The sequence below is a fragment of the Gallinula chloropus genome (genome assembly GCF_964237585.1).
Source record: "Gallinula chloropus genome assembly, chromosome: 1".
NCBI lineage: Eukaryota > Metazoa > Chordata > Aves > Gruiformes > Rallidae > Gallinula > Gallinula chloropus.
Window position 1 is genome coordinate 123,039,848 of NC_140085.1, and position 23,984 is coordinate 123,063,831.

Sequence of the window (23,984 nt, forward strand, 5' to 3'; positions counted from 1 at the left end):
ACAGCGGGTCTGCTGGTTGCTTGGAAGTAAATCCATCCCTTCATCTGTTCTGCTGACTTTTCTTGCAGCAAAGCTGCCCCGGTGCCTGAACTGGCTGATGCATGCAACCTATGCAGAGGCATAAGAAGGATACTCCATCCTTCCAGATCCTGAGTAGCAGCAAAAGGATTCAAGAAAGAGCCTCTGTGAAAGATAAAAACTCTGTAACATGGACAAGAGATCATCTCCAAACACTGCAGTAACCACTCACCACCTTTAGTCTGAACTCAAAAATGACACAAGTCCAGTTTAATTGGACACCACTGTTTCTACTGGGAACTGGGCCAGGCTGCTCCTTAGAAAAATGTATTTATTAGTGTTTGTGCACATCTGCAGGTCAACCTGATACAAGCATAAATTGATCTCCAGTCAGTCAGTAAAGGTTAGTATTTTTCACAGGGAAGCCACCTGAAGCTTCAGAGTTCTACAAATGAAAATGGAAACCAAAGGAAGCTGCTGAGCTGTATTTCGAGATGTCCTGGAGGTCTCCAGAAAGAACTGGACACTTCCATTCCTTCATTCCTTTACTTCATCTGGAAAGGGGAGCACTCAGCATCTGACAGGGCACTGATCTAATAGTATTTAATGCGTTTACTTCTGAGAAGAGAGATGTTCATGCTAGGACCTCTTAAGATTATGAATTGTAGTGCTGCCAAGTTCATGGAGACACAGCTAATTTTGAAGGTGCCACTAAATATAGACGTGGAGTCAGGCACTGGAAAGCACTGTTGCAGGGGGTAAGAGGGAACGAGGACATCTCTGGTTCATCTCCAAAATTTACAATCTGAGAAACTTAGTCAGGTTTTCTATGGGAGACTGATAAAGTTCCTTCAAACTACTGTTTGGTTAAGAAGGACAAAGGGACCAGAGCACTGTTTATCACTTCTGTCCTGGTTTTGGCTAGGATGGAGTTAATTTCTTTTCTAGTAGTGGATGGAATGGGAGTCAGGATGAGAGCAGTGCTGATAACACACAGATGTTTCTAGTTGTTGCCAAGCAATCAAGGACTTTTCAGTTGTTCATACTGCCCTGCTAATGAGAAGGGAGGGGACACAGCCAGGACAGGCTGCCCAGGGAGGGGGCTGAGTCACCATCCCTGGATGTGTTTAAAAAACGGGTAGATGAGGTACCTAGGGATATGGTTTAGCACAGGACAGGCATGGTTGGACTTGATGATCTTAAAGGTCTTTTCCAACCTTGTGATTCTGTGAAAAGAGTCAGCAGTTTGCATATAGCATATTTAGATGATGAAATGTTTTTCTACTGCACCCTTTACTAAAGCCTCTCTCTGACCAAATTACTGCACAGAACCTGTGTGGTCACACAATGTTTTATCCATTTCCAGCTGTGACTGTATATAAAATTAAAGTTTCACTTGTTTCAACAACAGTAATTATGTTGTTCACGTGAGATCACAAAACAAAAGATTAAGAAAATTAAAAGATTACACTGATAGCAACTATGCAATATAATAAAAAAAATTATATGAAGGGGACAGGGGAAGATTGATTGCTAGTTCCTTGACAATATTTCTAAGGATGTTCATACTTCAACTCATCTTAAGTAATGCCATCATCTTAATCACTCCACAGTGATGGAAAAGAGCTTTTCAATCTCATGCAGTATTTAGTTTTTTCCATTTGTCAAAGTAATTTCATGTATTTAGACCACTCATGCTGCTTTTGACCTGAATGGGTTTGACTTGGGTGGTGTTGCTCCTGGAAGTATTCTATAAACAATGCTGGAAGTTTTAACAGTTGGCCTAATACCTAACGTGGGTGCAAAAAGGGACCCCCAGAAATAGAGTCCAATAATTTGCTTAGTAATCAGATCAATAAGCTAAGATTTTTATGCCATGTAATTATTTTTTGTAAATTCTTGTTATTCCCTGTCTTACCAGTAACACCATGGGGCTGGCTCATAGTCTATTGAGACCATTAAAATTTTTGTCTGAGGTAGACTTACATTAGGACCACAGGACTGTGGCTTGTTTGGCAGAGTGAAACGCTGACCCATCTGCAGAAGTGGAGCAGAGAAACCAAACAGATGCAGCTCTTCAAGGACTGATCCTACTCTCATTTTAGCTGGTGAGGAGGGAAGTGACTAGCAGATGCATTCACATTCATTGCTCTGAACCAATGTGGGATGCACGACTTCTGCACAACAAAAATATTTGGGGTTTTCATTGCTTTTTCTTCAATTCAAGGCTGTGTACACCCTACGCCTCTACTGACCAAAGCTGTGCCTGTAAGCAGCAGCTCTCCCTGGAACTCCTGTCAACAAAGATTCTCAAAGAGATTGTTTCCTGTGAGGAGCTGGGCAATACACCGCCTTCCATATCTAAATGAAAGAGGATTAGAAATTTTTAGCTGGGATATGAGTCACTGCTCCCCTGCAGCTAGAACTCCAAATAACGATTTATGTTTTGTGTTGAGGCAGAGCCTTACACTCTGGCTGTAAAGCTTCTTTGCTGCTGCAAATACATTGTTTGAGGAACTAAAAACCTAGCAAGAAAATGAAAGGCTGACGTTTATACACCCAGCAGCAAAATGTACTGGACAGAACTATCTGATCTTGCCCGATACTCAGTGTAACAGGATTTTGTTTGCCTTTCAAGCAGCTATGCTAGGTCATGGTTCACAGATGCAGCTGCGACTGCAGGACACAGGTCAAATTTCCACTGTTTTCCAGGGGAAAGTTTTTTTGTGTCAGGACTGCAGGATTGGGCCTGGAGTACACCCATCAAAACCATTTTACCACTTCTCAGCTAACCAAATATTACAATGCAAGCAACCGTGCATCCATTTACTTATCCATATGAAGGGGGTTGCTGGGTATCATCACTTGCTTGTTCCTCCTGCTTCTGGCTTCCTCGGTGTTTTATTCAGCATTGTTTACATGGCTGCAACTCACAAAATAGTCTGGGTACATTTGAAACACAGAAAGACAGAGGCTTCATTATATACATTACTAAGCAGCCCTATGTTTTCTTCCTCGTTATGCTAATGATATTGAATTCCTCATCTTTCATCACCATCCAATCCTCTTATCTTCTCCCTGCAACAATTCCCAGTCTACTTCCAATGCCTTTATTAAAGCATCCATTTCGTGCTCTTCTATCCAAACCCTAAATATTTTGCTCTCCACTCAGAACCAGTAGTACCAAATGCTATTTAATTCTGCTGCAGAAAGTAGCATTAGAAAAACTGTCCATGTAAGACGTTATAGCTGGTCACTGTGCTAAACCTGCAGAGATGAACTACAGAAGCACAGAAAAGCAAAATATTATTCTTCTCTTCATCTGTTTCAATTTAAGGTTCAGGAAGAACACGGTTGCTGTCAGTTTTAGAGGCTCCCAACCACAATGCTTCCAATGTTGTAGGTTTTTTTCCTCATTTAAAATCCATACATCTGGGTTTATATATTAAGATGATACAAGGGGATGCATGGAATGCCTTGAGAGTGACCGTATAATACAGGCACAGTTGTAACGGTTCGGTACCTCAGAGGAGTCCTTGACCTTTTCAAAATCTTACACTCACGGCAGAGAAGGACCTAAACTATATGTGACAATCTGCATAGTGCTGTGAACAGCTCAGTGAAAATCTCTGCTTGGTGTATTGCAGCACTGTGCAAAGCAAACAAAAAGTGTTGGGATGCATGGGAGTAATATGGAAATGGTCATTAAAAAGCTTCTTTAGCAGTCACTGCTTTGTTCCTTCTTCTGGTATTTCTCCAGGTCTGTTCTCCATAAAATAAAAAATAGATTAAAATAAAAATCATGCAGTAACAGGCATTTTAGTGACCAGTAAAAATATCTCCTCAGACGTAAAGCTAAAAAGACTGCAACGTTAATGGGATAAAGAACACGAAGTTACTTTAAATTGTAATGTAAGAGCAAAATGATAGCTTATGAAAAGCAGCAGGTTTAAAGACAAAGTATCTCTGCTCACCCAAGACTCAAGTAAACTAGGGAATTTATGTCTGCAGAATTTAACAGAGTCCACTTGCACTGTGGAATTTTAACAAACCGACCGAACCTCTCTACAGTCAAGGTGACAATTTTTTAAGAAAGATATGTGGGTTAACTGCCAGGAGTGCCCCACTATTCCAACTGAATTAAATCACAATTCTTCAGAATCTACCTTGTTTAAGAAAATATTTTATCACCTTTCAACTCATCAAATACTACAATGTCAGAACATTTATTCCTGGCAGGTGGTGCAAGTCATCTCCCAGAAGAGTAAAGCCTTGTGCTTCAGAGCACGAAGCCGGTCCTTAAAAATGGAGGTTAGGCATGCTACAGACAACGTGTTTCCTAATTCCCTTCCACAGACACCCGTGCAGCTACTCTGAGTCATCTAGTACTGGTACAAGATAATAAACCAGATGGAGCATTGGAAACACATCCCAAAGAAGAAACGTTTGTTTGGACACTACTGTGCTCCTGGTGGCAAGCAAGTGGAAGCATTCATCTGTTTGAACATCACTCCTGTTGTGCTGTATGTAACACAGTTTGAAAATGTTACTTACAGCTGTTCTGCAATTAGTGTGTTTTGGCCATGCAGGAACAGTTTCTCTCCATGTTTACGCTCTGGGTGACGAAGAAACAGACTGACCTTGGAGACTGGAGCCTGGGGCACTTCTCTGCAGGCCTGGCTCTGAAGAACATTCGACTATTTTACAGAAGCAATTTCAATCAAATCTGCAATAAAGGAGGCTTGCTCTAGCCATCAGCACACTCGGCTTTAGAGGCATCAGCCCAAATTCTTGCACTGTGTCAGAAAAAGAAGGGATGTGGATTTGAATTATCAGGTTAGTGATGAAATCTCAAGGTTACTGCATATAAAAAGGAAAAGATTCTGACCTCCATTTGGACTGTAATTTGCTCAGAGCCCAGTTTGGTCTTAAAACCTGTAAGGGTGATGAGAGGTGGACACACGCCATCCTTGCTGATGGGAAAGGACATGATGCTTAGTTCGCTTTTCCTCCACAGCAAGCCAGACCCTGCCTGGGTCCCTGTGAGAAGAGCAGCTCCAGCAAACCATGAGAGACTGCAACAGGGAGAGAGGAGCCGGGTGGGATGTGCTCCCCAGTTGCAGCTCCTCCGCTGCCTTGGAGGAGGTAGACATGAGTTACAGTGGGTGAGATGGAGTGCAAACTGCTACTTCTGAGGGAAGGCAACTGGAAGGAGTTGCACAAGGCCTTGGACATTCAGGCGTATCCTGTGTAGGCAGTTCAAAATTTCATTGGCATTCTGGATGTCATGTTGTGCTAACCTCTATCAGGACTGGCTATGACTTTTCATTCATACCAGCTGCTCATTCCCACACAGAATAAATGCAAAGGAACGTAACATTAATTTACATTAAAGGAAGCGTAGAACTCCAATGTGCTATCATGTTACACCCAGATGTACAAACGATGATGCAGCACACGTGCAGGCAGTATGCCAGCACTCACAGGAACTGAGTGCACCAGTAACTCAGGCCCTGTCATGTTCAGCTTACTTAAATCTCAGTTTCTTCCTAGCATAGAGGATAAGCCTTATAGATAATTCTCCCCATTTACATGCGCTTGTACTGCTAAAAATAAACCTTGTTTTCGCTCATTTTTTAATCACTCTTGAGCTGTTTTCATACTTTCCCTCTGCCCATGTATCATATTTGGCACTTGTCTCAGTTTAAAAGCCCAAGTAATTCTTATCCAGTGAGCTGCCTCTTCTGGATCATTAGTGAAGATAATAAATAAGGCTGGTTCCTACATCAGCCCCTTATTAGTAGTTACGATTAGCTTTGCTTGTGGTCTTTCAGCCAATTCCAAATCCACAATGTCCCCATCCAAGCCAGCACGAATTAAGTTTTCAAGGAAGATTATCTTTGACACTGCATCAAAAGCCCTATTCAAATGTAAACAGGGTATTGGCTACTGCTCTTTCATCAGACGCTAATTTTATAATTCTGTTATTTACATCTTGTTTGTCTCACAAGACTTCTTTATTCCTCTAAGTCATGCTGCTTTGTATGTGCTGCTCTGTTACACAGATATTTATGAGGCATGTGACATCTAGAAGAATGTCTAAATATTTGCCGCTAAGGAACAATGTGGCTACCTGTGAAATTAGTTAAATGAGGTAAACGACAAAACAGCAGCATTTGGAGGCTATTCCAAGCATAAATTAGTCACTTTAGAGTGGCACCAGCATTGCTTTCAAGCACAGGTAATTCTAGAGAATTCCGTGCTGGCGTCGGGCCACTTTTACTTTGCGTGACGATGGGCTGTTTGTGCCGTGCCAGTAAGCTGCTGAATGAAACATCAACTTAAGCTACAACAACAACAACGCTGACAACCTAATGCAGGAAAATCAGATGAAGGTGATCGAGTCCTCTGAGTCATCTGAATTTTACCCTGCTCTTAGACTGTGGTAGCAGTCTGATGTTGTAAAAATCCTGATGATCTGTATGTGGCTCTTAGATCCCGCTGGGCACATCAACCAAGACAGTTCTGAAGCAAAAGACAGTAACAAAAGAGCTTCCAGTGGCATACAGTGCCATTAGCACTGCCTGGAAATACGCCCACAACTCCTCATACAATTCAAGTCATACTTCAGATACGGAGAGTCACTTATAATTCAATACTGCCACATTTCAAGGGCAGAGTAAGAGTCATGGGATTCATCTGAGGAAGCGTGGGATACTGTGCTCTTTAAAAGACAGCTTACTTGCTAAGTAATCAGATCAGCATCTGTACTTTTCTCCTGGTGAAAAGATTGCCATTTGGTGCCATAATAAAATTAGGTAAGTGTTACCAATCTTCCCTCTGCGCAACTTAGTCTCAGTTGTGACTCTGTATAAACCAAGCATGCTTTGGGAAAGAGACTGATGTGCCAAAAGGCACAGTTCAGACTACTCTCAGAGTCAAACCCCACATGGAAAGGAGGAAGAGGACTAAAAGCAACAAGACAAACCCTTCCACCACGTCCACCAGTAAACAAACATTCCCTGAGCTTAGCCATTACCTTGAATTCAAAGGTCTCAGAGTGCTGTACAATTAACTAATGGGCATTACCATTACCTCATGCTGCAGACTACCTCGTGTTGTTGCTGCCGAGGGAGCACTCAGTGCCCTGCTTCTCTCCTGCTGCACTTGTCACTTGTCATTTTGCAGGACTGCTCCCTGCAGGCCTGCAGGACGAACTGTACGAAGTGAGGCAGGAAGGCCTCGCCAGGTATTTCTGGACCTAGGGATGACAAAATATGTTTTGCAAGCCCAGCCTGTTAAGCCAAACTTCACGTATTTAAAATGCTTTGCCAGATACCTTTCCTACCTGCTATGGAACAAAATCCAGCTGGAGGCCGGTCATGAGTGGCATCCCCCAGGGCTCAGTCCTGGGTCCAGTCTTATTCAACATCTGTATCAATGACCTCGATGAAGGGATTGAATGTTCCCTCAGTAAGTTTGCAGATGACACTAAGCTGGGAGGAAGTGTTGATCTGCCTGAGGGTAGGGAGGCTCTTCAGAGGGATCTGAACAGACTGGACCAATGGGCTGAGACCAATGGGATGAAGCTCAACAAGGCCAAGTGTAGAGACCTGCACTTGGGGCATAACAACCCCATGCAGCGCTACAGGCTTGGGGGAGACTGGCTGGAGAGCTGTCAGGCAGAGAAGGACCGACCTGGGGGTGTTGTTTGACTGCAGGCTGAATATGAGCCAGCAGTGTGCCCAGGAGGCCAGGAAAGCCAATGGCATCCTGGCTTGTATCAGAAACAGTGTGGCCAGTAGGTCTGGGGAGGTGATTGTGCCCCTGTACTCGGCATTGGTGAGGCCACACCTTGAGTACGGTGTCCAGTTCTGGGGTCCCCACCATAAGAAGGTCATTGAGGTCCTTGAGCAAGTGCAGAGAAGGGCAACCAGGCTGGTGAAGGGGCTGGAGGGCAAATCGTATGAGGAATGGCTGAAGGAGCTGGAGCTGTTTAGCCTGGAGAAGAGGAGGCTGAGGGGAGACCTTATCACCACCTACAACTACCTGAAGGGAGGTTGTGGAGAGGTGGGCGATGGTCTCTTCAGCCAGGTGACAGGAGACAGGACAAGGGGAAATGGCACAAAGCTGCACCAGGGCAGGTTCAGATTAGATAATAGAAAAAAAAAAAAAAATTACTGAAAGAGTTGTTGGGGCCTGGAACAGGCTGCCCAGGGAGGTGGTTGAGTCACCATCCCTGGATGTGTTTAAAAAAAGTGTGGATGAGGGATATGGTTTAGCTTCGGACGGGAATGGTTGGACTTGATGATCTTAAAGGTCTTTTCCAACCTTGTGATTCTGTGATTCTGTGTTCTTAATATTCTGGTACCCTTGGAGCCAAGCTCTTCTTAGCAGTGCTCAGGGACAGAAAATTATACTTCAAGATAAAGAGAACGTGTCTGTACTGTGGGGGTGGCCCAAGATGGGAACGGGTTGCCGAGGGAAGTCGTGGAGTGGAGATGTTCAAAACCGAGCAGACACAGCTCTTGCCAGCCCTGCTCTGAGCAGGGGTCTGGACCAGAAGATCTCCAGAGCTGCCTGCCAGCTTTGGCCATTTGGTGACTATGCAGCTGTGCCAAATCCAAATGTATGTCGATACACTATAAGGACATATGGTATGGATTTTAGTGCTCTGAAGATCTTTAGATTCAGCCCCCAGTTTAACTCATCTTACCTGTGTGTTTTGTGGGTTTTTTTAATTACCTCACAATATTTAACTAAAATAACAGTGCTTAGAGAACAAAATCAAAATATGACAAATGCATTCCTACTATAACTGTCTGCATTTTGTCTTCTGGATATGTAGCAGTTGGATAAGTAGTATTCCCATATATTTTTGCCATAATAAAAATTTTGGCATAATAAAAAAAAAGTGTATGTATGAAAACAACAGCCTGGAATAAGAAATCTCATGATTGATTCAGCTCTGCAAGGCCAAGAACAAACAAATCAATATTTATTTAAAGATCCTGAAGAAGTTTGTTTTGCTGTTCTACAACAAAGAATCTTCCCTGAGTTCATATTTGACCAACTTACATCTGATCAAATTTTAACAGCTACATGTGGAATGTGTATCTACATTGCTATTATAACTGTAATTCTGACTAATTAATGACGGTATTAGCCTTTAAAAACTAAAATAATTAAATATAACATTAGCCATTTCACAGATGGCAAGTAGAAATATCCAGGGAACAGAGGTTTATTTTTACAAAGGGATGAAGAACCTTAGTGAAAATGACATGCTCAGAGTCCTATGAATATGTATGGACATGTTCCAACTCCTGCCTGTAGTATTACTTTACTACAAGACAATCTTTGCTTTTGTTAGGATAGGCCCGGGGAGCAAAAAGAACCCCACAAAAAACAAACAATATCTGATGATATTCGATTAAGCTATTAAGAAATTTCTATAAAAATAAAAGGCAACACTTCCATTGACTTGTGCTGCTGGTGAATTGAAGAATATATAGAAAGGCCCTCACCCAAGATGACAGAACTATGGAGGGAGACAATACTGAGCTTTATCTTTACATGAGTAACAAAAGTAAGTCACAAGAACAGATTAAGTTTAACCTCCAGGCACTTCAGATTTCACTTATTCCTTGATTTCCAGTGGACAAATAATTGACTTAGTATGGTCCTCTCAAAAATGTTCTTCAACTATACCTCCAGAAAGGAACCCTATCACTTCACAGATGTCCCCTGAATACAAAATAGCAAATCTGGCATTACAACGCAGAATAACATATTCCCAGTTTTATTCAGGGAACAAAGGAAAACCAATGCCAACAAAGTTGGAGTTAACCAAACACAGCTCATCCAGTTGAAGAAGCTTCTCATTTTGTTAATCACATCACAGCTTCTGCAGTTCAATGACTCCCTGGCTTTACATGACCCCTACCTACTTCGCTTGTTCAGAAGCCCTTCCTAATGAATACCTGCCCATGTAGTAGCAGCCCATCGAAAGACTACTGGAGAATTGCAGACCATGAGCTGGATATGAGTCAGTATCATGCTGGTACGAGATACAAACACCTTACTGAGCTGTATAAATAGAAACAAGACCAGGAAGAAACACAAAGTTATCTCTCTGCTGAGTTAGAAAGGCAGAACCATGTGCCCAACTTCTGGCACTCTCCAGGAAAGGCTGAAGGGAGTCTGGCAGAGTGCAATGGGAGCAACTGGAGGTACAGAAAACATGACACACATGGCAAGATTGGAAGGATTAGGAGTGCTTGTTTAGAGAAGATTAAGGATAGAAATCATAATAGTCTTGAAATATGAAGAGTTTCTGTAAAGAGGAACAGAATTTCTCACTGTTTCTCAATGGACAGGACAAGTATTATCAGGCTTAAATTACAGCAAGATTCAGATTAGTCATTAGGCTAGACTTTCTAATAGGGAAGCTAATGAACCCATGTCTCAGACAGCCAAGGCAGAATGAAGACCCTCAGTCACTGAAGGGGGTATGAAGATAGGGTTAGAGGGGATGATACAGGCACAGGGACACCTGTCCAGGGAATAGATAGCAGCCTGAACTACCTCTCATGGTTCTTTGCTTCTGGCAGGGATACCATTTGGTTGTCAGGACTGAGCAGACAGACTGCAGGATGCTGCCAGTATGGGTTAGGCAGTACCCACCGTTTTCCACATCTGCACTGACCCAGTGGCAAGGAGCAGCACTGTCCTGCGTGGCTTCTAGCCCCAGGCCCACACACTTCTAAAAGCAGCTTCCATTTCCTTGACACTGAAACCTGAATTTGACCAGCACACCCCCAGTTTACAATCCTCAATTGCACCAACATTGTACCAATGAGGGAACAGCACTCTGTGAAGAGAAAGACTGGCCACACAAAATAACTAAATGCCTTGGACAGCTAGAAGGTGTATCTACCTGCCATGGTTTTTTCCCTGGGTCATTCAGTGCTACCTGACTCCATCCTCCTCATGATCCACCGCTCTTTGACAAGGGATATTAAGCCATTAAAATGAGGAAATCGTGAATTCTGATCTGCTGCAACAGTAGATTTACGTTTCTGCTCTCAGACATCAAAATACACCAAGCTGAGAAACACCAAATGACTCAACAACAGTTTCAACTGCTATTAAGATACTTCTTGATCACATTTGCCTGAAATGAAATAGCCATTTCAATTCTTTTGTCTTGCTACTCCTAGAAAGAATCGGAGCCCCAACTACCTCTTGAAAATAACTCTACAACATAGATAAGAAATAATTGTTTTTGACGAGGGTTTTCACTGAGCTTTGCTGTAATGGAGTGGACAGAAGGTTACACAACATCACTCGGTGCTTAATCTCCTGCTTGTCCGTGGTCAAAGAACAAACTGCATGACAGACACAGACGAGGAGGCATTTTGACAGACCAGCTTATGAAAAATGGTGACCCAATTGCATACACTGAATTCTGATGTGGTTTTCTTTAAAGGGGCTGGAATAGAGAAGTTGGCTGCCAAACAAACCCCCCCATATAATTATGGCAAATGCCTTACACCACGCTGTGCTGGGATGCTCCAGCAGCAGAGTGGGGCCACGGGACTTGGGCAGGTTAGTTGCCTCTCAGATCTCTAGAGAGCAACTCTGCTGCTTGGAGAAAAGGCTGAAGGCAGAGGTTACGGGCTGAGCAAACTGCTCTGCAGTCTTTACACAACCAGACAACAGGGTGGTAGTTTATTTTAAGACAGTCTGGCTGAATTCACATAGAGAGTAGAGTCCATTGATTGAATGGAGGAGAGAGGAAAGAAGGTGGTTTCTGGAATTATAAAACAAGGAGTAATGGCTGGAAGCTGAAGCAAGGTAGATCTAGATTAGAAATTAGGAAATTCTTCCCTGTGAGGGCAGTGAGGCCCTGGCACAGGCTGCCCAGAGGAGCTGTGGCTGCCCCCTCCCTGGCAGTGTTCAAGGCCAGGCTGGATGGGGCTTTGGGCAACCCTGGCTAGTGGAGGGTGTCCCTGCCTGTGGCAGGTATGTAAAAGACATGTAGATGTGGCATTTAGGGACATGTTTTAGCGGTGGCCTTGGCAGTGCTAAGTTAACAGTTGGACTTGGTGACCTTAAAGGTCTTTTCCAACTTAAGCAATTTTATGATTCTATCTCAGTTATTCCTTAGAGAAAAAAAATGGAATATATTACATAATGTGCTCTGAATTTGCAAGCACTGAATGTGATGACAGCTATTTCTGTGTGTGTATCAGCCTATGCAAAGAGATTACGATGACAGAAAAATGGCAAACAAAAAACATGCAGACAAAAATAGTAATTTTCCTCAATAAAATACAGTTTACTCCTCTGCCTGCTCCCTAACTCATTTTCTTCCTGTTTCTACTTTTCTGTTGAACTTAGTTATCTTTTTCTAAATTAAGTACATTAGCTATTTGATCCACATCAGAGCCTATGTTATTTCTTGCCCTTTTCCCTTCATCTTTGAATTCTGCTACCCCTCTGCAGGCTTCCATTTTTATATTTTTGCTTGTAACTTATTCTTTTTGGGGTTTTCTATAAATTTTAATTGGCTTATTTCCCCCCTCTTCTCTGTTCAACTTCTGTCAAACATCCTTGCCTGTTTCTCTGCCTTCACATGCTCCACCATACACACACATGCACTTTCTGCTATGCCATCCAGTGTTAACTGTGAGTTAACACAGTGAACTGTGGCTTTTGGTCCTTTGTGAGAACCATGAAAAAAAAAAAACAAAACAAAGACTGTTAACCTTTGTCATGAAGGAGAACATATCTATCAAATATAGCTATGTGTATAAACACAGTGTTGTAACAGATTTCTTTACATATGTATAAAATGCAACATACACAAATCTGAACAGCTAATGCAATAGATTTAAGAAACTTCCTGCACTGTGCCACCAAACTGATCACAAGTAATTACTGCTGTGAAGTACAGTAGGTTCCACCCAGGCCCTGCACCTCTCTGCTGGAGAGATCTCCTGCTTCTCTGCTTCAAACGCTCCAATGGCTCTGGATGCTTCCAGAGATGCAGTCACCAGGTAGACTCCACAGGTCCAAAGAACTGCTCAGCACCCTTCCCACAAAAAGACCCACGTCCGGATTCCTGCTGTTTGTTCTGTACATCTCATCTTCAAGCCAGGAAGGGCACAGAGGCATCACGCTCTACTCTGCAGAGGCCAAAGACAATTTGTGTTCAACATCTCTGCAGGTGAAGGAGTGGTACAAACTCCAAAGGATGACCTAAAATTCTCCATGGTGATGATGAGGAAGATGATTGAACTGACAATGTTTAAGAGTTAACTTCCAGTATGTGAAATTTAAAAGATATAGAAGAAGGATGGGAAAGTAGAGAACTATTCTGGATACAAGAGACACTTCTGGATAAATAAATTTCTTCTTTTTTTTTGTTAAAAACTGACATTACAATATCATTATTACTGCTTGGGCTGCTTTTTTAGCAAAATATGCTGCTGCATAGGCAAACAGCACAAAGCAGTGCAGAGATATCACACTGCTTTTGTGCAAAACTGTTTTATTAGAAGGCGATGGCAGATTAATACCACTCTTCAGCTATAAGCTGTTGAAATCTGTATTTCTGCAGCAGAATACATAATGTGCATAGCTAAACTTGTGTCAATCAAACCTCCAGTCCTGGCAGGATCCACACCAAAACCTCTGTACTACAGTGCTTTTTTACTGGCAGTTAAGCAACACGCTTGAAAGTCAACATTTTCAACCCCAAATTTTCTACTTTATCTCTACAACTGGATATTCAGTGCCCACTGTGTGATAGAGGCCACTATCAAGGTGTCACCATTTCAGAATGTGAGGGCTGTTTAGAAAAGGCTTGTGTTGCCCTGCTGAAGAGAAACAGAGAAATTCTGAAAGGTAAACTCAAACTATTTCAGATGTAAATAATTTTGTTTCCCTGTTTACTTTAGAAAACTCCCATTTTCAACTCCCAGTTTAAATTCATCAATTTAAACACATAACTGCAAAATCTATCCCCTGTGTGTGGTTTGAGAAACCCTGGCTGGGAAAATGTACATTTAAAAGAGGCAGGCTAGATCAAAACCTTTTTATCCTTGCTGTTCTCTCATGTAAATTCTCTGTGGCAAAAACCAACATCCTGACTGTGGAGTGAGCAGCCTGTGTAAAATATAATCATGAAATCAGCTCCAGCTACCACCAAGCTATGTGACATTTCAAATACCAGAAAGTTTCAGATAAACTGGGAAATTTTTCCACAGAGAGAAAGGACTATGGGCACAGAGAAGGAATGAAATCCAACCTCAAAGGACAGCCTTCCCTTTCAGGCTTAAGTGAGATTAAAATCCTGACATGGAGATCCTACACTGCATCGCTCAAAGGGGCATCTATTCTGTGGGCATTTTGCAGATCTGCCTTTCCAAGATCAGTCCATTGAGTGTCATTCATAAACAAGGTGTTCAGCACGAGTAAATTTACCTCCCAATTTACAGAGTAGCAAATGAATGTGTTCTAGGCAGGATTCAGGAAACTCCTTCCTCTCAAACTTTCTCATTTTTTTCTGAGATTGAAAAAAAAACCAAAAAGAAAACCTCACCCAGACAAAACCATGAAGTAACATGCAAGAGCCATTAAACAATAGGTGGAGGGAAGACTCTGAGGAACAAGTAATATCATCTAAAGGTGTCTGAAGAGTTGAAAGAAAAACATTTCATTTACATCTTCTATCCCAGAACATTATGAAATACACTGGCTGGACCTGAGAGGTCCCATGCACCATGCAACAGTCTGTTCCACTGCCTTTTAAAGCCAGCCCTGCCTCACACCCCTTGCTCTGGCACTCAGATCCCAGGCATGGCACAACAATGTGATTTCTGTTTCCACAGACTGGGTGAAGTTTGATTTTCAGTCTTATGAAGTCCCAGAGAAAAGAGACTCTGGTTACAGACAGCAGACAGGGTAAACACGGTTTTTAGCAGTGCCCTACACTCAACAAAATCCTGTAAGAAAGAACCATTGCCCTTTGTGGGCATCCCGTAACAAGGCAGCATCAGAATTCCACTCTCCTGGTGACAGTACAACCACCTCAGAAACACACACCAAATCATGACATGGCACTTGGTGGAGAAGGAAAGTGAGATGCTGCTCTGCCATAGAGACAGAAACTTTAACCACATAATGGCATGAAAGAGCCCAGGGTCCCTGCAGGCTCTCAAGGCTCAGCCCCCAAGGGAATTGGCTGGGCTGTGGTGCTGGCAGAGTGCGCTTGGTTCAGCTCCTCACCACTGCAACTGCAGGGCAGGGTCTTGTACGGTGTACCCAGCGTCTTTCAAAACTGCAGTCTTTAATGAAGCCATAGCATCAGGCAGTCACGCAGGATGCTGTCCTGCCTCCCACACGGCACACCACTGTCGCAGTTTTGCGTGGCTGGGTTCTGGTGGAGGAGTGGGGGCTGCAGTTATGGCTCCAGCAAGAGGCAGCCAGAAGCTCTCTGCAGGCCCCACAGAGCAAACACCAGCCAGCTCAAGGCCGGAGTCGTTGCTGACCAAGGCCAAGCCCATCAGCGATAGTCATAGTACCTCTGGGAATCACATTTAGGAGATGTGTCCAGCTGAAAAGGAGAGTGACAGACTGACTTTGGCGGGCACCTGGCCTCCAGCCAGGCCTAAACCACCACAACCACTATCCAGCGTGGTCTTTGCTGCTGCCACCCAGGGCTAGCGGCCGTCGGTCAAGCCCACCGGTTCAGCCGGTTATTAACAGAACATCGGAGCTGCGCTGAGAGGCTGTAACACCTCAGCAGACAGTGATGCAAGCAGCCACTCAAACTTCTGTACCTTTTCCTACCCCATCTGACAGTTACATTGCCAGAAGGAAGTGCAACTACCGAGACACACCATGCTCCCTCACCCACGAAATGGGACTGAAACACCACTGAGAAAAAACTGAGGGGATAAAATACCATCCAAACGTGGGGGTGTGACCACCATTTTAATGGTGCCTTAGTACTCTTTCCACAAGCAAGCAGAGACTGTGCAAAGAGAATTAACAGCAGGACTGACAGATTTCCCCAAGAACACACAGTGAACCAACCATCGGGAAGAGAGGTACCCAAAGAAGAGAGAACAGAAAAAAAATGTCCCTTGAGCAATGAAGATACAGCAGTTAAGGACAGCTGAAGTACACACACCTCACACAAATGACATGGTGTTTCTGCCAAAATAGTATTTTACCCATTTTTGCCTGGGAAGAAGGGGCTACAGTTTAATGGGAATTAAAGGAAGGACAAACCCAAACATCCTTCCTAAAGCACAGCGCATCATCAAAGACAGATCCTGTTAAGCCTTGACTGTTAAAATAATCCTTACTCATGCAAAAGCTCCCAATTAATTCATCAGGGGAAAATGCTGTATTAGCCTAAAACTCAGAAAACCAGCTGAATGTAAATGCCTTCTTCACCTGAGGTTAATGTTATTCAACAGACCGGATCCTTCAGGACAGTCCATTAACTTTCTGAAGAACATGTGAAGCTTAAAAACACCACCACCCTTTAGCAAGAAACTGAAACATCAGGGCACAGCAGCTGAGCTAAGCTGGCATTTACTAAAATAAAACAGCCTCCTTCCTTCCTTGCCCGGAAAAAAAAATCCCAAAACCCACAATATAAATCGTAAAATTTGCCCAAAAAGCCTTTCTTCAAGGGCAAGCAATTTCTTCTATATAGGTCACTATTTGACTTCTTCTGAGGGAAAAAGCCCAACCATATGGGCAGCAGCAGCTGTATTTCAGTGTAAGGAATGGATTTCACTTTGTGCTGGAAATGTTTGCACAGCGCCCTCAAAAAAAGAACATGGGAAACAAGAAAACATGCTGCAATGAGCCATGTGAGACTGTGCACAATCAAATTACAGGAGGTAGCATTTTCCAGTGGTTCGAATCACAAGACATTGCTTCTATTCTGGGATGTACCTGGCTTACCGTTTGACCTTGGGCAATAAACGACATGCACTCTCTCTGGGCATCCTTTTCTTCACTTGTAAAAAGATGCAGGGTCTGGTCTGGCAATGTCCTAATCAAAATAATTCTGTATTTAGATGGGAAGGACACAAATTTTGTTCAAGCCTGAGTACACACAGACTAGAAATCATTATTTTTCTCATTAAGGAGCAATATGAAATGAAGCAGCAGAGTCCAGGGTGCTGCCGCATTCAGCTGGTATGTCACGATGCCATCGTGAGCACTGACATGGGTATAGACAGACTCTCTCAATGCAAACTGAGCTAAGAGGGATGGTTCGTTCCCCTGTGAGGAACCATCCAACCCCTCAGGCTGGCACTGCTGCACACTGCACGTAGCACTGTGATGTGTCTGCAAAACTTTCCTCTCACGGAAAATGCTGCCAGAAAGAAAGGTTGGGTCATGTTATGGTTACAAAGAATGTAACCAATTTTATGGTTATATTTGTCAGACAGCCCTATACAAAAAACCCCAGTTAGCATGTATGGTATGGTATGCTACTTTAAATGCTTAGTGCTGTATGAATTTTTTTCCAAGGCAATTCAACTGACTTAACATCCTTCTTGCTTCCTCTGGATACCCTGGAGTCTCCCGAGTCCTCCATTAAATGAATTTCCGATTGCAATGACTGGTATTGGATGGGGCAGAGCCACTTGTTTTTACATCATTTATTTACTTGTAATAGTTGCTTCCTCTCCCAGGAGAAAAGCAAGCCAGAAGCACATCAACTTGCAAATCAGTGATTAACAGAGGAAACATAGATCGGACCTGACAAGAGGACAGGAACAAAAATCTAGCAAATGCCCGCTCAGATACTGCACTGGCCACTCAGGAACAAGCACCACAGCAAACAGAATGAGTTCCATTAATTATTATCCTGTAATCAGTGGAAGCTCTGAATTTCAGCAGTGACAATGACAATATCCTGGGGTAAAGCCCCGGCTACTGAAACCAACAGCACACACTGAACCAACAATCGCATGTCGCTCTTCCAGAAGAAAAGGAACCCAACGGCTCTCGTTCGTGAAAAGCACCAGAATACGTGCCCAGATTTCCACAAGGCTACCAGCTTCTCCATGCAAGACAAGGTGCCTCTTGAAAATCCGGATCCTTATTTGCAAATCACAGCACACCACCACTTAATAGGGTTTCTTCCTCTGTTGTACCCATCGCTATTCCTTTCTTTTACTCACGGTGTTTTCCAGAAACACTCTTGAAAAGCCCGGGGTGGCTCCTGCCAAATCCACCACCTGGCAACCGACAGCGGGTGCTCTCGGCGTGCCCGGGGAGCGTCCTGCAGCGGGGGTGTGTGCGAGAGGGAGCGCCCGGTTCCCGGGGCCCTGCCCCAGCAGCGGGACCGCATCCCGCCCCGGGCCCCCTCTCGCAAAAAGATCTTTTCTTCCCAGGGCTGCGGAAAAGCAGCCGCTAGAGAAACCACCCCCCACCCCCCTCCCCCGGGGCTCATCTTGAAGCGTGCCCGTAAAGTGCAAGCTGGAAAAGCCGCTTTTCCCCCGTCGAGAGCCCCGGCACAGGCACATCCCTCCCTACCGCGGACCAGAGGCGGGGGTACCGCCCTGCCGCGGCAAGCACGCCGGGGTGCCAGCCCGAAGGACCGCCGACAGCTCCCCGGAGGACTCCCCGACGGCGCGGCCGGTCCGGCCGGGGCGCTCCCGCTGCCGCCTCCCTTACCTCCATGCCCAGCCGCTGCTTCAGCACCAGGGCGGCGCACAGGTAGCCGGCGCGGCCGACGAAGAGCTCGTCGGAGCCGCACTCGAGGAAGGAGAGCGGGGCGCAGACCTCGCTCAGCTCTCGGAACTTGCCCAGCGGCCGGGCGAAGTCGGGCAGCCCCAGGGCGCGGTAGACCAGCGCCGCCACCGCGTACACCCCGGCGCCGCCCAGCAGGAAGGCGGCGCGGGTATCGGCGTCGGCCTCGCCGCCGCCCTCCTGGTAGCGCAGGCAGGCGTCCACGACGCGGCGGGCCGCCCGCAGGTAGGCCTCCCGCGACGGCGCGAAGAGGGGGCACTGCGCGACGTGGTAAAGCATGTAGGCCACGCCGGCCACGCCGCCGTACAGCCCGCCCTGGCAGCCGCGGGGGCCGCCCAGGGGCGGCAGCTCCCTCAGGATCCGCTCGATGGTAGCTGTCACCAGCGGCACCGCCGCCTCCCTGTCCGGTGCCGCCGCCGGGCTGCCCGGGTAGTCATCGAAGCGGTTGGCGAAGCAGCGCTGGCTCTCCATACCCCCGCCGGCGCGGCGCTCTGCGCAGCGGGGAGCGGCGGGAAGGAGCGAGCGGGGAGCTGCCGGGGAGGGGGGCGGGGGAGCGGGGAGGAGGGAGCGCGGGGGGAGGCGGGAGGGAGCCGGGGAGGCGGGAAGGGGGCGCCCCCGCCGACGGCCGTCGGCCGCTGGGGAGGGTGCGCGGCGGTGCCCGTGAGGGGCAGGCGTGCGAGGCGGCAGCTGCCCAATCGCCGAGGGCGGAGGTGGGGGGCGAGATCGGCCGGTCACCCCGGCGCGGGGTCTGCCGCGGGTCACCGCCGCCTCGCCCAAACCCGGGCGGCGTGGCCGCTGCTGCCGCCCCGGGTGCGGGGGCCCGAGGCTGCCGCCCCATCTGCGCTCAGCGGGCGCTTCTTGGGCTGCCGCTGAACCGTCCAAGGGGTGCCTGTGACTGACCCGGGTTTCCAGAGCGCTGAGGCGAGCCGAGCCGTGGGGCAGGCCGGCCCGGTTCTGGCGTCCGGCTCGCCCTGCCAGGCGCTTCGTCCTTCCCACATCGAAGACCCTGCTGTGCCTTTGCCCGACCCGCCGGCAGATCCCCGAGGAAAAGAAAGGGGTTTCATCGGGGTTTCCGTCCTCTCCCACCCCGCTGCTGCCGGGAGATTTGGCTCAGGGATGGGTGCCGGGCCTGCGGGAGAGATCTGGGGGGTAGGAAGGGTGGCCGGAGGGCTGCTGAGTTGTTCCCGGCAGCCGAACAGCCCCTCGGGGGCTGCTGCCGCCGGAGCTGAAGGATGCAGCCGAGTCCAAAGGAGGGCAGCCTGAGGCCGATCTGCGTGGAAAGCTAAGCGAGTCCCCAGCAGTCCAGCAATGGCACAAGGCCATCTTTGGCCCCTTTCCTTCATGCGTGAGCCAAGCTGAGCTTATGAGGAACACGAAATTTAGGCCACTGAACGGATTCCTAGTTAAAAGGAAGCAGAAGGAAAGAAAAAAAAGGAAAAATAGTGAAGCAGATACTGTGAGCAACTCTTACACGATACAAATGTACCGTCACATACTCCCCCGACGGTGGGAACTGGTGCAGCACAAGTGAATTTATCATCAAAGATCCATGACTTAGGGTCACCCGGTGCTCCCTGATACTTTCTATGGAGATGCAGTCTCTGCAATTGGGGTCCTCCCCAAAGGAAGGTGGAAAGAGCAGCTTACTGAAGGCTCCGGCCAGGAAGCAGCAGCTGGCACAGCAGTCGTGAAGCCAAAGCACTGTCCTTTGGACATCCAAAGACATTTCCAGAGTTGTGGCTGGCATCTCTCTGCTTTGTCCTGGCTGCTTGTTTCAGCCCTCTTCCTGCTCCCTCTCAAACTACCTTCAACTCTTCAGCTCCTTGCTTGCTTGCACTTTATCACACACACACACACACACACACACACACACACACACACACACACACACACACCTTTTTTTTTTTTTCCCAAATTACCTGTCCTTTTGCTTTTTGGGGGTTTACAATCTCCACAGACACATTTGCCTTCATCCTCTGACTTCAGTGCTTTCCTTCAGTGTCCTTTTGCCACGTTTATGATACCACTAGTCTGTGCTTGTGCTGTTCCTTGAAGCCCCATTTTTTTTGGCTATTCACAATAGTACTCTATGTAATATATTTTTACCACACAGATCTTGGCAATCTAGAGCACAAAAGATGTGAAAACGCCCTACCAATGTCTCATTCATGTTATTTTCTGTCATAATCTGGCTTCTCTTGGCCTGTTAGTGGGGTTCAGGGTGTAGCCAAGATTTTTCAGCATAATATCTGTTGGTTGTAGAGAAGTGTGTTCCCTATGTGCACTTGTAAGTGAAAATTTGGGAGCTTTATTTTTCATTTGAAATCATTTGACACCATTTATTCCAAGTTTTGGGGGTGCTTGCTGCATGTTTTATTTTTTTAAATTATTTTTTTTCCCCAAATTGCAAGAGCTGGTATTTTCCTGAAGTTTTCCCAGACATGGTCTTCCTGTGGTTGTGAAGGAATCCTTTCGCTGGAGGTGCTTGTCTCCCTGCATTGAAAGTAACTGGGAGAGTAACCTTGGCGCAGGCACCTCTTCTTGAGAACCTCAGCAAGGGGAAATGTATCTCTGCCAGTTTCAGCAGCAAAGGATTTAAGAAAAACACAGGCTTTATAAGAAAATCACTTGGGTTACCAACACTCTGCTATATGAGGGTCAAAGAGGACTGCTACAATGTTTTTCAAAAAGGAGCCAGTAATGACAGGCCGAAAAGTAACACCTTCCCTGTGCTGGGGAGTCTTCTGACAAAGTAAAGAGCGCTGAGCCACTGTAGGGTTAGTGGGAGTCACACAGCAATCAAGCAAGAAACCAGGCTGACAGTTTCGGCTGCGCTGCTTTTGTGTAAGAGTATTAAACCACCGAAGCCAAAAGGAGACCTGCATTGAAATTACACATATGAGTTCATAGCTGTAAAACAAAACAAAAGTTTCATGCCATTAGGCAGGGTGCATTCTGTATCTTTTTCACTCAACCAAGCATAGATGTGGTCCTGATAGGAATGGAAGAGGAGGAGGGAGGATTCTCAGATGTAGATCACGTGTCTCTCATCAGATTACAAAATCAATTGAATCAATTGTAGAGGTTGGAAGGGACCTCCAGAGATCACTGAGTCCAAACTCCCCGCCAAAGCAGGTTCCCTAGGACAGGTCACACAGAGAGGCAAGTCTTGAATACCTCCAGAGAAGGAGACTCCACACCCCCCTGGGCAGCCTGTCCTAGAGCTCTGTCACCCTCACTGGGAAAAAGTTGTTCCCCAGGTTGGTGCGGAACTTCCTGTGCTCCAACTTGAGGCCATTGCCCCTTGTCCTGTCTCCACAGACCACTGAAAAGAGGCTGGCCATTTCCCCCTGTGTCCCACACTTCAGCTATTTATAAACATTAATAAGATCCCCTCTCAGTCTTCTTTTCTCAAGGCTGAACAGCCCCAGCTCACTCAGCCTTTCCTCATAGGGGAGATGCTCCAGGCTCTTAATCATCTTTGTAGCCCTTCTCTGTACTCTTTTCAGATCATCCTTTGAGGTTTGCCCTCCTCTTGAGTCCCAGGATAAGTCTGGATCTCTAGTGTACACCTTCAGCTTGAGAAAAAAATAATTTCCCCCCTCTTGGTCCTCTGCACTGCAGCAGCTCCCTGGTTCGTGCTCCCTGGGCATGCCATGCCCTCTCTTTGGCTCTGTAAATAAGATGCAGCAAGGTAAGGAGAGGGAAACAAATTATGGATTGCACAAGGAAAAGATTTGATACTGGCCTGGTGGGTGCAGGTAACTGTGGAGAAACGTCTGAAAGCTGTTTCTTTGGTTTTAGTAAATCCATAATTATAAAATACATATTCTGGACATATGCTTGTTGCATATTGGTAAAATGTAGAGTCATGAAAGAATTCAGGTTGGGAGAGACCTTAGGAGGTCATCTAGTCTAATCCATACTCAAAGTAGGGCTCACTATTTATTGGTGTACTTGTTTGTCTATGCCTGATCACTTCTACTTGCTTATTATGTATTCCTTCAGGGAATCCACGCTGTCTGGTATTTCCAGCAGAGCACCGGACTCTGTCCTCAGCCATAGTGTTGGGACTAGAGGCATCTCCTAACAAGTGTCTTATGTGCTAGTCAGTCATTTGTCTTGTATACTTTTTGCTGGTGTAATGGTGTAGTGTGCCTCCAGGATTTTTGGATACCCACATCGTTGCCAGTTTCATCCCTACCCAGTATTCCACATCTCTCCTGAGCTGGAGGTGAAACACTGGGCTCCCATACACAGGCTGAGCTTCAGTAACAAAACTGTATTTAGTGGTGTGAACACATCAGCAGGGTTGTGTTAGAGGGTCTTCAGGCTGGTTTGAGAGCGCCAGCTGTCAAATTCAAAGCAAGTTCCCACCCAACCTATTAAAATCAGCCATCAGCACCCCTCACTGTCCAGTACAGCTCTTCCCTCCCTGGAGAGTTTTGCCACTGCATGTCAGCTTCACAGCTAACTCCTCTCTTTGCCTCTTTGAGCTTTTTCCTGGGAATTCACACTCCTAAATGAGAGTAATCTCTAGCCCTGCCCTGTAATCAGTTCATCTTTAGTAAGCAGCTCTTGGGCATTTGGCAAAAGAGAATGAATTAAGACAGAGCCGTTCTGTGTCTGCAATAGAAAAGCAGGACTCCTATTCCCGATATGCCCTTCTGCTACCTTCCCTGCCACAGGTTCCTGGAGAGGGAAATATCACTGTGCACTGCAGAGCCCATGCGAGCAGCCAGATCAGAGAGGAGCCTGACCAGGAGTCAGTCATACAGCAGAGGCAGCCCCCAGGATCTTGTAACATGTCATTCTACAGCCACACTGCCCCATCAGTCTCTGGTTGCTGAGTGTATTCTGCTTTCTTACCCTTTTTTTCATTTCCAGGATGAGGCTGTCCTCTTCTGTACGGACTCTGCTCACAAAGCTGCACAGAAGCTTGTGTGGTTTTTGTTCCATGACCGTCAACTGGCAGTGATATGAGGACCTGTTTTGAAAAGGAAGTGCTGCTTGGCATTGTACAGTGGGATCTCTTTTCCTAAGTCAACCTTTTGTTCTGCTGCCGTTGTGGTTTAACCCCAGCCAGCAGCTGAGCCCCACAGTCACTCACTCATTTCACCCAATGGGATGGAGGGGAGAATCAGAAGAGTAAAAGTGAGAAAACTTGCAGG

General features: G+C 46.0%; 1 protein-coding gene across 1 annotated transcript in view; it reads right to left on the minus strand.

The window, feature by feature from the left end:
• Positions 1-19,284, minus strand: part of LANCL3 (LanC like family member 3) — a gene marked incomplete at its 5' end in the record, with an annotated part of 32,245 nt that extends 12,961 nt beyond the window's left edge. The window contains one exon of the mRNA XM_084265408.1: positions 18,739-19,284. Within this exon, the coding sequence (XP_084121534.1) occupies positions 18,739-19,284 (546 nt within the window). The remainder of the gene's footprint in view (positions 1-18,738) is intronic.
• Positions 19,285-23,984: the final 4,700 nt, after the last annotated feature.